Source organism: Vidua macroura, chromosome 2 (assembly GCF_024509145.1).
Source record: "Vidua macroura isolate BioBank_ID:100142 chromosome 2, ASM2450914v1, whole genome shotgun sequence".
Lineage (NCBI taxonomy): Eukaryota > Metazoa > Chordata > Aves > Passeriformes > Viduidae > Vidua > Vidua macroura.
The window spans coordinates 20294120-20310065 of NC_071572.1; the positions used below are offsets into that span (position 1 = coordinate 20294120).

Here is a 15946-nt window from a genome sequence, read left to right on the forward strand (position 1 = left end):
ATTCCTTAGTTCTTCAGTAGCCAGGTAGGTTTCAATGCAGTATCTTATACTGCATTGAATATATTATATATATAATATAATACCCCAGACAGAAATGTGGCAACTCCATGCATCACTGCTCTAGCAGAGGTGGAATAAAGTCTGAGGAGTCCCAGGCTTGTACTGATGACAGAGCCTTGTATTGACAACCTCAGCAAGAGTTTGTATTTCTGGAGCAGAGTAATCTGATTTTGCTACCTTGCTGTCCCCAGTATGTTTTTGTATACATAGTAGCAACAAACTGTAGGATTGCAACATCCAGGTCACTCACCTGTCCTCATCCAAGGAGCAGGGAAATCTCTTTATGCTGGAAAGCAGCAAAAACACTTGGCAAAACATTCAGCTCAGCTGCTTACATTTCAGAGTCTTTGATGACGCGTATGCCTAAATTCACATTATGGTCACTGGAGCATCCTCAGCTCACCCTGTGCATTTATTTTCAGAAGATCTGAACAGCTCTCTAGACAAAGTCTAGACCATAAGCTTGGCTGCCTAAGACCTCAGCTGACTACAGCAGGAGTCCAAATACCTTGTTGATGTATGGCCATCCATGTGTAGGAGTCTGGCTTTGCAGGCTGACACCCTGCAGAGTGCCACACCTGCTCTTCGAGTGCCGGCACCCGAGCAGAGCCCCGGGGAGTCCCGTGGCAGCAGATGGGTGGACACACATCAGGCCTGGCAGCTTGGGCTCTAGCTGCCCCCTCAGCCCTGCCACCACTGTCCAGCACTGGGAGGCTGCACAGCCCCAACCAGCAGGCTGATGTGCTTGGTGGAGTTCATTCTTTTGCTGGGATCAAGTGTATGAGGTCTCTTGGCCAATGAGCACAGCAGGTACCATTTCACCCAGGGCTGCAGCTGTTTTCCCTGCTGAGGGCAAACTCACTGGTTCATAAACACTACACACAAAACATTCCACTATCATTCAGAAGCTCCTCATAATTTCTGCCAAAAAAATAAGCTAGACCATTGGGGGAAAAAAAGTTAGGTCGTTTGTTCTTATAGGGACTAATTATAAAATCTATGACTGTGTCATTTAACATGCTAATGACTTTGAGTCTTTTGGCAATGTTCCCTCCTGCATTTCCTGAATGTGTCCCTATAAACATTTCCTGAATGTGTCCTATAATTTTCTGGAAGGGTGAGGGCTAATACAGGGAGTTTGAGACTTAGTTTAAAGGGAAAAATTATTTTTGTGTTTATAATAGTATTTATTTACTGCTGTATCTAGCAGGACCCCTGTCATAAAATATATTGTCTAGTTTATAAAGAAAAAAAAAATTGCAGGTCAAGTTCCTGTTTTCATATTAAATCCTTACCAAACTAAAAAAAAAAAAAAAAAAAAAAGAACAAGAGACAGAAAAATATGTTATTGAGAAATCCTAAGTCCTAGAATTTTCCCTGTCAAGTTGATCTAATGCAGACAGTACTGACTAAAGAGTGGATTTATTTTGTGCTTGCAATTTAAATAGGATAAGGTTAATATTTTCTTTCCGAATGTAATCTCTTTCTGCAGTGATAGGGTATTGTGTTTCTAATTTTATTTATAGAGATTGGTGGGTTGGATCACTAAAACTGAAATTTGGCTTAGGGTGTGGATTTATATCCCTGCTCTTCCCTGTAAAGACTGGGACTGCTTTTTTCTGGACTCATCTTTTCAGTTAATTTGAGGTAATTAAACGGTGCTGTGTGGGACGGGGCTAAAGAGAAACACAATTAAAATGTAATGTTTCCACTTTGGTATCTGCATCCTTATTTATTTTAAACCATCTTCAGTGCTCTGACGAGTTTAAGTCTTCCTGTATCACATACTGTACAAGCAGAAATATGTGAGTGAACTGTTGCCAATGGCTCTGAGCGAGCATGGGGCATGTTTCACATTACACTGTGGTTTCTTGTTCAGATCTGATCTCCTTGCTAGGAGAGGCTGAGAAAGGCAGCTCTAGGGGATTTACTTCCAGCAGCAGCAGCAGCAGCACATGATCCATCAATCGCGTGATTCTCACCACCGAGGACTAATGGGGAGGCTGAAGAAAAAGTGAATGCTGCCTCCGGGAAGCAACAGCATTTTCTTCTGCTCGTGGGGCCCCTCCACCAGTCGGACATTTGTTTCATGGCTTCTCCAAGGTTAGAAACCTACTGCTGCCCAAACCGGGATGCAGCTACAGAGCTGGTGATGAACTTCCAGCCTGAAGTCTTCTGTGGAGTCTGCATTGGCAGTGCCTCCATCAGCCTGCTATTGACCATCCTGCAGCTTCTGCCAAAGAAGGGACAGAGCCCACGGAAGATGCCCAAAGCCTCCTCCTCCTCCACCATCCTTCTCTTTATCTCCATTTGTGACATCCTTGGAGGCTTAGGTAAGTGCCATCTTGATGTCCTTGCCATTGCTGTAACAGGTTCTTTTTGCTCTGAGGTACCACACACAAATGAAGCTGGTGAATAGACAGCAGAGATTTCTGAGGGAAGCATGCTGTTTGTGTTCACAGGAAGATTTGGACTAAGTGAGATCAGGAAATTATGGGTCTTTGGGGAGAAAGTTCTTGTTTAATAGCTCTTGACAAATCTACACCAAAATCTCTGCTTTAAAACAAATTAAAATCTAGAATGAGAGCTTCTGCTCAGAGTAAGGCATAAAAGTGGAGGTGAGGCAGCACATTGGAAAATAAATCTGACATCAAACATTTAGCCAATCCATAGGACTGCATTTGAAAATCACTGTCCTTTATGCCCTCAAATCCTTTTGGACCAACTGTGCCTCCTGCTCATGTGCCAGCTGCTTGTCTGGGCACATCACGTAGACAGAAAATGAGTTTGACTTGCAGCTGCACACAGATCATGCTGGATACATGCTTTTGAAATGTGAGTAAAGCTACCTTATCAAGGACAACCTGCTGCCCAGACCCTGGTGGATAGTCTGGAAAAATAAACCAGTGGAGACTAAAACAGAATGCATGAGTCAAAATGAAACTAGTATGTCTTGAGCTGTCCCATCAGCCATTTGGTAATTTCTCCCATCAGTCATTTACTGTCAAATTTGGTATAAATTGCCATGACATGTGCTATGAAAATACAGGACAAGTTTGTTTCTACAGTAGCATTTTCCTCCCTCACATTAGGTAATAGTAGTGCTGTTTTGTCTCACTGCTGGGGGCTGTGTGTGAGTCAGTGTGTCTTTGTGTTTCATTTCTCTTCCCCTTTCACACCCAGCCAGGTTCTCTCACAGTACCTAATAAGTACCAATACTAAACCAAAGATTATAAAGGAAGTAAAGAAAGAGATATGGAAAATACATATGTGCATGCACCTGGAAAAGGTCCTTTCACTCAGATGAAGCCAACAATAAAGTTATTTTTCTCCCTTCCTCTTTCACTGGCAAACTCAAACTAGTTATCCATTGTTGTTTTTGTATTAGACTCACTTCGGGGGGTGGAAAACAGTTCATTCTTGGTGGGAAACCTGGTCATTTTGTTCTGTTTCCTGTTGGTGCTTTATTTCAACAAACCCAGAAAACCTCACTAACAAACTCTAAGTTCATTTTTTAAAAGGGCATTGTTGTTACCTAATTCAGAGGTGCTGCTTTTGCTCAGCCCTGTGACAGAGGAAAAGGACTGCCTATAAAATGAAGGCAGAGAAAAGTGAAAAATAACTCTTTTTCTGCAATGGGGGATTTTATAGAGAAGTGAATATCAGTGTATGAACATACGCTGGTAAACAGTTGTTTAGCGTTTAGCGTTTCATGTCTGTTAACTGCTACCCAGTTTATGTTAGAGAAGCATGTGACAGCATCTCTAAGTGAGATCCTAATCTATGTATCATTTTAAGTCCCAGCAGCTTCCGAGTCTTGGGGCTACTTTCCCTGAATGATCACACTGACATTTAAATAGCACAGTTGTCCCTGCTGTGCTCCTCTGCAGCCATCGCCTTCCTGCAGACGCACAAAAGCTGGGCTGCGATGTGAAATATGTGGCAGGGAAAAGCATGTGACTCAAATCACACCAGCAGATTCAAAGCATTAATGCATTTTTTTCTTTAGGTATGATCTTCAGGTCAAGTATATGGCTGGGCTTCCCGGGCTTCATAGCTAATATTTCAGTGGTGAACAGGACTGACGTGTGGCCTTCCACTTTCTGTGTGGGGAGCGCGGTAGGTACCAAGATCTTCCCCCCTTTCTTCTGCTCCCAATTAAGAGTCCTTCCACAGGGGGAATCTGAAAGGAAAACTGCTGTGTCCAAAAGGAAATGTGGCTGTGAGTCAGAGCCTGGATATGATGGTTTCAGCCTCTGCCACACCCCTGCAAGTGCGTTCATGCCTCCCTCTGTGAGCCTGGGTCAGGGCAGGCAGGGTGCTGATGGTGCTGTATGGTGGTAGGGATGGTGGTAGGACATGGGACCAAAAGCATATAAGCAACCCCAGAAGGGCTGTGAACCATTGTTTGAGTTTCTGCTGGCACAGCACCGCGAATGGCTCCGTTGCACTGGCAGCGTGAGGTTAACTGCAGTCTGTGTGGTGGCAGCAAGGGCCTCCTGAAACCAGCAACTTGGGTAGCTCAAATTAGCTTTTGTGGCATGAGACTGTGTGTTTTAGACACAGAGGGACAACAGGAGAAATATACTCATAGCCACAAATCTGCTGGCAGAAGGTCTATCCCTGCCATGTGGGATTTCAGCTCAGATTGCTGGGCTGCATCTCAATGACTGCATCTGGCCAAGTCTAATTAAGTATCTTCTGGATTAAAATGCAAGAATAAGAAAATGTAAATGCATTCCAAAAGTACACATTGAAACTCAGATCAAAATTTTATAATCAAAACACTGGGAAATATAATTTGTGCTTACTGTACAAGAATAAAGGTCACTATTTTTACCAAAACATTGAGAATGACAAGACCATCACTTTACCCAGATGCAATAGGAATGTGGGATCTCCAATGAATTAATGCATGAGCAATAGCAGTATTAGCTTTGCAATTCAAAGTTTACTATGTAGAAGGGGATAGGTTGCATGTCAAGAAAATTATTCAGCTCCAGTAGTTTTAAAATAAAGCAATATGTGCCAAATTGAACTCACTGTGCTTTATGTGCCTATATAAAAGCAGCTTCAAACAGGATAGTTTTGTGCCATGGACACAAATATAAATTGTATACATCTATCAATTCTTAATTCTATCACACATCTTTGAGTTTTGCTTATTAGATGAAAATGCTGTTGTTTTTTTCATTGAGAAAGCACCAACAATCTCGGTATCTTGCAGCAAGAATGTTCTGCTCAAAACCCGCTCCTCCTCATGTTTCACTTTCTGGCCCATAACACATAAAAACATATTTTTAAGCATGACAGGGTACAGTATGCAGACTGTTTGTTTTTCATTTGAATTTCAGGTTAGATGGTGAGCAGCCTAGCGGTCTACCACAATTTTTATTTTCCCTTACTTGTGCTCCAGGAAAATGCTGTAATTTGAGTCACTTTAAATTTAGATTCAACTATATTGGAATGAAAAATAACCCTTCTTCCACTCATTTCCCCTAACGTATTCTCATGTGAGTTAATAAAATGTTTCCGATTCTGTTTTATTTTTCTTTTAGTACTATTGTTTTATTTCTCTTAACCACAAGCCTATACAAACTCCAAACAGTGAAACTTTAGGACATCTCCCTTGAATGGTTTGCAGAGGGGTACCCTTTCAGGCACTGCAGCAAAATGTTTTGCTAAAAAGTAAGATATCATATAAAGCTTTAGGGTTTAAGTGCATCTGATTTATATTATGTTTGGAGACAGTTTTATCTGTGTTGGATTTTCTGGAAAGATGCTGCAGTTTATTTTTGTATATGTGTGTTTATGGGTAGTAAATTGTGCATTTTTCAACTGCAGCAAATATGCAAATGTGATGATAAAGTTACATGCTGAGTGCTATGGGTAAAGTGCATTAGAAGGAAGACTGGGATTTTATTCCCTGCCTTCTGTGCTCTAGGAAAATACCATTATGTTTGAATTAAATACTGAATAAATAATTCATGCCACAAATTACTAGAGGTAGGGTCTATCCCATGGTGAAAGGAAATATTTCCCAGTTTGATTTGCCTTTTGGAGGAAGGACTGCTAGATCTCTATTCACCAACATCTGGCTCAGTAACAAGTATGTTGATTTCCAGATGTAAAACGATGCTACTATGGAGCTGTGATAAAGGATATTCAGATAAGAACTGAAAGAAGGCTTGGAGGAAAGAGAGCATGAATATTAAAACACTCCCAAAGTATTACAAAGAGCCAGCTCCTATGGGGAAGAAATGTGGAATTTATATACAGCGGCAAAGAAAAGTCACTTTTCTTATATAAGCTCATGGGGAAAATGCATAGGGTCAACTCAGGAATGCTGTGGAATATTTAGCTTGACTTGAACCTGTTTCCTTTGGATTTTTATTGAAGAATTGCTTAGGAAGTTCAGTAGGTGCATTCTTCCAGAGCATGAGTGATTTTCTCATCAATGAGTTTTTTCCTTGATAACCATCTTGTGCATGGAGTAAACACCCATCACATGCAGAACCCACAAATGCATAGGCACACTGTGGTTATGACTAACCTCAGTTATATTTTTATGCCTCAGCTACTGAGAAACAACTGCAATTTTAACCTAAAATGGAAACATCCTCGCTATAAATTTCTTTGGGCTTCACTTACCATGTTCAGGTTAGGACTAGAGTGGTAAACGACAGGTTTTCTAAATCAGAAAATGAGCTGTGAAAGCAAATGCTGTTCAATTTACCTACAACTTGACCCATAGTCTACAACAATGTTCCTGTGATTTTGAGTAAGATTTCATACTTCATAATCTCATCTGGAAAATACACACATTAAAAGAACAAATCACCAGGCCAAAGGTTTGAGTCCCTTCCCTGCTCCAGCGGTAATGGAGAAGCAGCTGTGACATTTGGCACTTCTTTCCCCTCTAGATGTGGATCCAGCTGTTATATAGTGCTGGCTTCTGGTGGTTGTTTTGCTATGCTGTTGATTCTTACTTGGTGGTGAGAAGATCAGCTGGACTGAGGTACCAGAGTTAAAGCTCTGAATTTGTTTTTTCCCCTCCAACACTCTATGTCTCTGTTTGCAGCTACCTAAGAGTATAAGTGAGTCTTGTACAACCATCTGATGCTCATATAGTCACCAGGTAATGATAAGGATGTGGTGTTCTATGTGCTTTAATTGCCAAGGTAATGCTCAGATACTGATTTATGTCCAATTTAAATTTAAATGTAACTGAATTCATTTAACCTTTGGAAAAACATGGAGCAAATTGTGGTCTATAAACTTTATGGAAATGAGATGACTATTTTTGTCCCTACTCTGCATCTGAAATTGATTCTTGCAGCAAAAAAATAGTGTTGTACTGAAAATGAAAATTTGGAGGGGGAATGAGCTGCACTTCATACAGTTAATTTCATATAGTTAATTATGTTTTTTTCTTTTTCTCTGATATTTTATTTTATAAATTTCTCAATGAGTGTGGTCATTATTGCCCTTCTGATGACACTTTTAAAATCCTTCATAAGAAAAATATGTATTTATTATATATTCTTCTGCAATGCCTGTGACAGAAGAACCTAAACCCTTTGGAAAGTACAATGCTTTAATGCAAGACAGAAAAAAAAAATATGTTTCTAAGTTGGTTGTTAGAAGAGCAAAATAACCTTCAGTTGCTTCTGATAAAAGTGGAGTTACATAACTCTGTTCCCAGATGATACAGAGCAGTCAGATATGAAGGATATGGTTCTCTGCAGGTGTAACCAAAATGAGGTTTTTTGAATTAACTTTACAAAACCAGGTTTATCCTCAGTGGTCCAAAGTGTCACAGTTCTAGTCAAACAGCTGGTACCTGCCTCCTTCCCCCATCCCTGTTAACCATAAAAATCATGTGCATTTGGGCTTGATTCTGAGATCAGAGTAAACGTCAAAAGACTTTCTACAAACACAGATCTGAATGTCCCTAAGATGGGAGCAGCATCCAGCTCTGAAAGTTAAACATTATTTTCTACAAATCACAAAAGGATGGTTTATTTGACTGTTCATATTCATTCTTAAATTTTAATCTGCTAATTTGCTCTCTGCAGGAGAAATGAAAGATGCAGGGGTTCCTTCTCAATAATAAGGGTAGGGAAGAAGTCTGGAGGGGACAGGACTTCCACGTGCAAGCCTGAATAACTGCTTTGGCTCATTCTTTTTCTGAAGGACTGCCCCCACCCACCTGCTTTCCTTAGTTTAATGTATTGCCAGTGTTGTCCTGCACAATTTCCTGTCTGTAAAGCTCTTTTTCAGTGAGGGTCCTATTTTTACCTTGCAATGTGGGAAGTGTAAGGTTGGATAGCTTTAATTGTGCCTGTTGTGTTTGGTGCTTGCAGTACGATTGTGCTGTACCACATGATGACGTGGGGCCTTGCAGTGATGCTCTGCGTGGAGGGGATTGCTCTGCTTTACTACCCCTCTCTCTCCAGGTAAGCAGGCTCTGGAAGCAGAGGGGATTGCTCTGCTTTACTACCACTCTCTCTCCAGGTAAGCAGGCTCTGGAAGCAGACTGTGAAATCGGGGCACTCTCTGGTCATTTGAGTGTCTTTTGGTCAGCTTTAGAGACAGACATTCAAAAGCTGAGCATCATGATCTTTGCCAAGGATGTCCCACTGAGTCAGTGACTATGCTTCAAATACCTGCCTGGGCTTCAGGGGGCCCTGAAGAAATATGCCAGGCAGTACAGGCACTTGGGCATGCTGTAATACAGCTTCTGTGAGACACCCTTCTCCCACTCCTGGTTTTAGCTTTCCTTTCAATTTGAGAAAAATCCACAGACAGTGCATGTTTAAAATCAACTTTATGTCCCATGTGAACTGATGGTAAAGGTCTAAAAAATTAAAATTTTTGCATCTGTTTGCTTCATTCCTTCTTTTTTTCTTCTTTTTAAGTTAAAGGTGACATAAATAGAATAGCCAGAAAAGTGAGCTGTGGGAAAAAAAATGCATAATCTTTTAATGATTTCTTCTCAGCTGTGAAAATGGCTTGGAACATGCAATCCCACATTACATCACAACCTATGCCCCACTCCTGCTAGTGCTTGTGGCCAACCCCATCCTGTTTAGAAGGACAGTATCAGCAGGTATGTTCCTAATGGCCAGCATCAATCAGTCTGTGTTATTTAGCAGCATAGTACTGTAGAAAGTCATGGCTTTGTACTCAGTGATGTGTGACAGCTCCTTGTTAAATCATAAAGATACAGCAAAGGGTGGGAAGCAGTTGCCTACGGAAATGAAGACTCCATTTTGTTGGGGAATTTGCCCTAGAGACAAATTCTGGTGACACACAAGCTATTCTGTTATTAACCTCTAACTGCAGGTGGGCAAACATGTTTCCATGTTACCTGATTTAAAGCTTTTGAGGCAATGTACCCTAGATGCTTAACTCTACTGTAATTTTGGTACCAACCTCGACTTTGAAATGTAATCTATTCTAGCTGGTGAGATCTGAGAGTTGATTTAACTTCTTGGCAGCCCTAGAGCAAAAAATGTAATAAAATGTGATCAGAATTTTGTCACTTCTGAGATTATGAAACAAATGGGAATTGTACACATCTCAGAAGGGATCTTGATGTTCCAGTTCAATTTATTATCCAGTGCTTGGAAGAAGTGAGACTGAAAAAAAGCCATGGATTCAATGCATTCTTTGCACGTAATATGATCATTGCTAGATGTTTGCAGTACTTGAATTCATCTACACATTGATTATATAAAAAAGCTGTAGAAAATCAAGTATTCTCAGTTCTATCTTTATCCCATTCATTCTGTCCCTCAGCCATACTCATTTTCAAAAAGCACTTGTTCTTTTAAAAAATTGTTCCCATAAAAAGTTGTTCTTTGTATATTTGTGTTTGCATTTGTATATTCCTTGTGATAGCTGAACAGCATGTGGCATAATTTTTTTGCTGACAATCCATCTTCATGTTTTAGAGGTGTAGCTAATGCTGTATCAATAACACAATGAAAAACAATGTGCAAGATAGGATAGAAGATTCTATTTAAACATCACATGATAAGCATATAATTGTATCACACATTTTATAGAAGGTACATGCTGCCTTTTGTTATGAAATAGAAATATGTTGATCATACTATTTCATATTTTCAGTGGGATTGAGAGAAAAAAAAAAGTGGGATATCTTTCATTTTAGGAATCCAGCTGTGTGTAATTATTTTCCTTTAGTATTAGGCTATATGTGAGATTCCTTGAAAATGGTCCTTCCAGCTTCTGAACAGCTGCTGGAGACAAATCCATCCATTCCTTTGTTCCCTCTTTCAGGCCTCTATCTTCTGGATTTTTGTGCCTAAACTAACAAGATGTGCATATATTAATGAACATAATTGTATACTTTTCAGTTGCCTCCTTACTGAAAGGAAGACAAGGAATTTACACAGAGAATGAACGACGTCTGGGGACAGAGATCCAGATGCGCTTCTTCAAAATTATGCTGGTATTTGTTATTTGGTAAGAGGTGCATTTTTTTCTTTTAAAGTGCCTTTTTCCCAGAGGGAGAGAGTCAGGGACAGGAGTAAAGACTGATGGGTTGCTTCATTTGTTTGTCTTTATGCTTAGAAGGGAAGGTATCTAAGGAAGAAGCAGTTCTAAACTAGTTCACAAAGGAGCTGAATCACTCACTGGCTGTGAGGAAATGATAAAATGTTTAACCAACAGAAAAGCAAAAGCAGCAAGAAACAATAGCAAAAATTTCCAAATAGGTTGGGCATCGACTGAAGCTGTCTGGTAGAGCAGGCTCCCAGCTCTGTGGGCTGACAGATGACTTTCTGTAATCAACATTTCTCAGAGCCTCTTGGCACCAAACACATCACTGGAGACCTGCAAAAAAAAAAATGCTTCTAAGTCTGGCTTTATGGCTTTGACCATGATTATACAATGCAGCCACCTCTGTGCTCTGCCATCTTCAAGTGCCTGAAAAACACATGGATATTGACTGGAAAATAAGGAAATACCAGAAAAGAAAACTCCATTTGTATTTTTTAATATATTTTGTCTTTCCTCATGAAAATAGTACTTTGCCATAGGACAGAAAAGAGATAGGGAGGAGGAGAATGGGACAACAAGAAATGACTCTGGAGTGGTGAAATAAGAAGGCCAAACTTAGCAGTGTCTATATCCCACTTAACTTCTTTATATACAGGTGTATTAATGCATGTTACATTGCTTTAACAGGCTAAGCAGGGAGAAAGGCTGCCTCTTTTATCTTCTCTTGGCTGCTGTCTACTAGAGTGCTCTGAAAGGAAATGATTGTCTTTTGGGGGGGAATAACAGTCCTCTTGGCTTGGAAGTGAAGTTTCCAATGTGAAGGGTGGGGTAGCCAGCAGAAGAGTGAGTGAGAGACAGCAGCAAGGGACCCTGCAGCATGGCTTCCTGGAAATTGTTGAAATAATAAGGAGCAGAGATTCAGCCAAGCTCCCAGGGCTGTGGAGAGAAAGAGCCCAGAGGCACCACAGAAGTGCATTGCAACCTAAGGATGGTGGCCAGCTTGATTATCTGGGAAAAAGCATGAAAGAAAAGGCCAATTTCCCATGGACATTGTGGGGACATTTGTTTATTGCCATTCTGTCTCATTCTGCACTTTCCTAATAAAAATATAAAATCACAGCTCTGGTTTAGGATTTTGCTCTAATAAAACATAAGCTCTGGAGAGTAAAAACTTTCTCAAAGGTTACTGGAAGGAAAGACTGAGGCAGTCTCATCTCAGAAGCTTGGAAGAAGATGGAAAGAAGATTTCCTTCCATCCCAGAAGTCAAATATGCGATGCTTTAGCCAAAGACAGCAGGTTGGGGCAAAACAGGATAGAAGAGGTGCCTACAGATTTGGGAGGGGAGAGCAGGAGGTTTTACATTGTGATCAAGATATAATTGTGCAGAGGACAAATATAAAACCCCTTAGAAAGTATGACATGAATGCTGATGCCGCAGTACAACTATAAATAAATGCTTCTCTCACTGTTTAGATGGCATAGGAACTTACAGCCATTTGCTATAATCTCTGTTTAGTGTAGAACATACTCAGTTTCTTTCAATGAATGGACTTGATTATACTCATCCTTATTTGGAAACAGACATTACCTTTATTAAAAATAATTGTTAACATTTTTAGTTGTTAAAATTTTTCAAGTTTAAAAGTCAACTTTTGCATTGCTTTTTGGTGTTTTTTAATGGACATTCTGGAAGTCTTTAATCTAACCCTGAAATTCTAACTCCAGCTGGAAATCCTGTAGCCTTTTACAACAACACGTGCATATATTTGAGTTCCTTGTCTGTGAGCACAACTCTTCTAAGGCACAAGGGAAAGAAGTCAGCATGCATGATATTCCCATTATAGATCACATTTCCTTCTCATCTCAATTTTATTCTGCAATTTACTGTTCTGCAGCAAATTAAAATCAGATTTTTTTTCTTATATTGATTTATATTGTCTAGGCCTGGGTGAGTAGGTAGGTGTCCAGTCCTTGATTGTGATCTCATAGACCTACAAGTCCCTTCAGATTGAGATTTAGCAAGAAATCTAACCATCTTGGACATGATTATCCTAGTTCTTTTCTACCCTTAATGATTCTGTGATTGAAAAGAATCTTACTGTCCTTTGAGTTATTTTAATTTCTATATTTTGCAGGTAAAGCATATTTTACATGCACATCCATATGTAATTGTTCTTTTCTTCTTTGCTCCTGCTGTAGCTGGTCATCCAATATCATCAACGAGACCCTTTTGTTCTATCTCGAAATGCAGCCAGATATCAATGAAATGCCCCTGAAAAACATCAGAAGTGCTGCACTGATCACCTGGATTATAATGGTGGGTCAGCTGTGACATTACTTGGGTTTAGAAATCACTGTTGTAAGACTGGTGAAACAACACCTGTATAGTGTGGGGTTTATGATTTTGAGGGATAGAAACACTCTGAAAATCAAGGAAGAAAAGCAGAAAGTAAGAGAAAAGGATGAGCAGTCAATGGGAGCGCTTTTCACATGTAAACTTTGCCAAAAATGTCTTAGAGGACAACTTTTTCTCCCGTTTATTGGAGTATGCATTCTCTCTGTGAGAGATCACTCCCATTTCAAGATCCACAACAGATAACTACAATGATTTCTAGCCTCACCTTGCTAAACTCTGCCATAATGCAAGCTGCAAAGTTTTAGCTCACAGTTCCTGAAGGTTTCCCAATTAAATGGGCATTTCATGGAAATTCTCTGTTTCATGGAAACACTGTAGAGTGGTTTTTTTTATTATTATAAAGAATGATTGCATCTTATGTCATGACATTTGGGTCATTATTTGGGAACAAATAGGAGAAAAATCTTTCACACGTGGCACCAAAAATAACTGTGAGATGCTGTTCTCTTACTGTAGCCTCTTTTCTCCTATTAGAATATTTGACAGGGGATTTTTCAGAGGTGACAGTGCAGGTTCATTTTCCTAGAGAATTTATTCTGGAGTTGTTAAAGAGGTGTAAGGCCTGAGCATGATTTATGTCATTGAGCATTTGAGCAGTTTGGTATTGAAGGATTAAGTGATGCAACTTATGTGATACAACCTCCTCCTCCTCCTCTGACAAGGAGTGAACACATTCATGTGACAGGGACCTTGCTGTTGCTCACCTGGAGAGCAAGAGATTAAGTCTGGGGACTGACCTCTGCTTTAAAATGGCTGTAAAAATAATTTCCTTCTTTTCCTATGAGAGAAATAGAAGCATCTAAAGACATTAATTTGTTAAGCCTCTCATGGCCCTTGGAACAGAGACAAATTTTTTGGCAGTCACTTGGGATCTTATTTTCAGCACCTCTCCCCATTTTTACATCCCACTTTGATGGACATTTTCACTGGCTAAAGCAATTCCAGACAGATCAATTCCTGCTATTTTTAAAAGCTTGACTGTCTATGCTAGTGTCTCCTCTCATATATTTGACTTGGCTTGTAATGAAAAATATATGTGCTTTTGTGAATAAAAACGTCCAGAGCTTGTGGGAAAAGTTAAAAACACACCAAGGGATTGACTGGCTAAACTTCATGCTAGAAAATAATTTCGTGCTTACTGCTTACTGTTATGGCCTCAGCATTTTAGAAAACAGGTCATGGTATTTTTCTCTTATTTGTTTGTGTCTGCGATGGCTGAATTTTTAGTTGTGTGCAAATAGTGTATTTTAAAGTCAGCAATCATTCAGTGAAAGGGAAGCTTTTAATATATGCAAATCATTTTGCTAGAGTTGAGGATGAAGCCTTCCTTGCTGGTGTAACTCCTGTTGCACTTCTCTTTCCTAGGGGGTTCTTAATCCCATGCAGGGCTTTCTCTTCACATTAGCTTTCTATGGCTGGACAGGATGGAGAGTGGACCTGAAATGGCGAAAAAGAGAAATACCCTGGGAATCGATGTCCTCATCAGCTGTGGGGGAAAATGCCTATCCCTCACCAGTGAACTACCAAAGCAACAGCCATGATTCCAAGAAGATCTCAACAACTGACAGCCAGCAGACCGATGAGGCCATATGCATGCTGTCTGAAGGTAACACCAGCAGTGATGAAAGATTAACCAGAAGCTCTCCCATCTACCAGGGCTGGTAGTTTCTATGTGCAAAGCTGGATCTAACTTTTCCTGGATCTAATTTTCACATCATCAATACTCACAAAACCACGTCAATGTGTGAATCATTGCGTACTCTGGAATTAGGTTTGTGCTCAATGGCTTGATGTCATTTCCTGTAACTTGTGACACTGTGAGGGAGCGTGTGAGACAGAGAGATATGGTCTATATCTTCATTTGCCTTCTAGGAGAGATGTAAACAGGTATAAAGGCTTGAACCTTTTTCAGCAGGAGTATATCTCTGCAATGATATTTGTTACTTATGATTGACTTTCATTCATTTTCTTTTAATCTCTCTTGTAACCTCCTTATAGTAGAAGAGTCTTTTGTTTTAATAAATGGACTATTCATATGTTGGGTTTTTAAATGTGTTGCCCTGCTTGTCTTGCTCAGCATAAAATTCCTCACCCAGAATTACAGCTCTAGGATTTCTGAGGCACCATCAGTTCCAGCCTTTGCAGTCTGGTAAAGCATTAGTGACAGCAGACTCTGACTTCAGCACAAATATTTCCTGTTTGTGTTGACTCTCACTGACATAATCTTCTTTTAGCTTGTGTATGTGAATTTTTGCTGTTGTTTTATCTAGGGAGCTGAAAAGCTTTATTAAAAAAAAAAAAACTGAGCCCAGCACAGGCTCCACAAACACCTCAGAACAAAGATTCCCGTTCATGCCAGGTTCAAGAAAACATAAACCCTCAAACTATTTTTTTAGTATAGATTCAGGCTGATCTTTATGTGTACTTACCTAACAAGACAGTGGCTGCTGGGGCAGGTGCATTAAGAGACAAGATTTGCATAAAATGCTTCCATGCTCTGAGTGCTCATCATAAATCAAGTAGAATCAATAATCCCTTCTCTGAGGAGTACTCTGTTTTATACCTTCATGTGCTGAATGAAGAGACATTAAATCCATTCTCCTTATCTTATCACATACACCTCTTTTTGTGCAGTGCCCTAGGTACTTACATCCAAACAATTCCCCAGACTTGTTGAAAGTTAAGAATCAATGATGACCATGTCTACCCTAAGCTTTTGACTTAATCTCAAATATAGAAGTAATCTGATTTGTCTGGTTGGGCTGGAAGCAGTTTACAGCACAGTTTGACTGATGGCATGGTGGAAGCTCCTTAAGCCCAAGTAATCGCCCTCCTCTTCTTCAGCATGTGACCAGGCCTGGGCTTTAAATCCTGCTCACATCCACTTTGGCTGAAATTTCTTGGCTGTTTCCACCTTTCATTTTCAACACAGTTCAGTT

The 15946-nt window shown here is 40.0% G+C and overlaps 1 protein-coding gene across 1 annotated transcript; it reads left to right on the forward strand.

Moving 5' to 3' along the window:
* The first annotated feature begins 2013 nt into the window (after positions 1-2013).
* On the forward strand, positions 2014-15058 carry GPR143 (G protein-coupled receptor 143). The gene is made up of 8 exons (XM_053972158.1): positions 2014-2393; positions 4070-4179; positions 6984-7078; positions 8427-8519; positions 9063-9172; positions 10446-10554; positions 12791-12908; positions 14373-15058. The coding sequence occupies exons 1-8, from the start codon at positions 2150-2152 to the stop codon at positions 14670-14672; spliced, it is 1179 nt and encodes a 392-aa protein (XP_053828133.1). The 5' UTR covers positions 2014-2149; the 3' UTR covers positions 14673-15058.
* Positions 15059-15946: the final 888 nt, after the last annotated feature.

Coding starts and splice junctions, on each gene's coding strand:
- GPR143 (XM_053972158.1), top strand. CDS start 2,150: ATGGCTTCTCCAAGGTTAGAAACCTACTGCTGCCCAAACCGGGATGCA. Junction 4,180..6,983: donor CTTTCTGTGTGGGGAGCGCG/GTAGGTACCAAG, acceptor TTTCCCCTCTAG/ATGTGGATCCAGCTGTTATA. Junction 8,520..9,062: donor TACTACCCCTCTCTCTCCAG/GTAAGCAGGCTC, acceptor ATTTCTTCTCAG/CTGTGAAAATGGCTTGGAAC.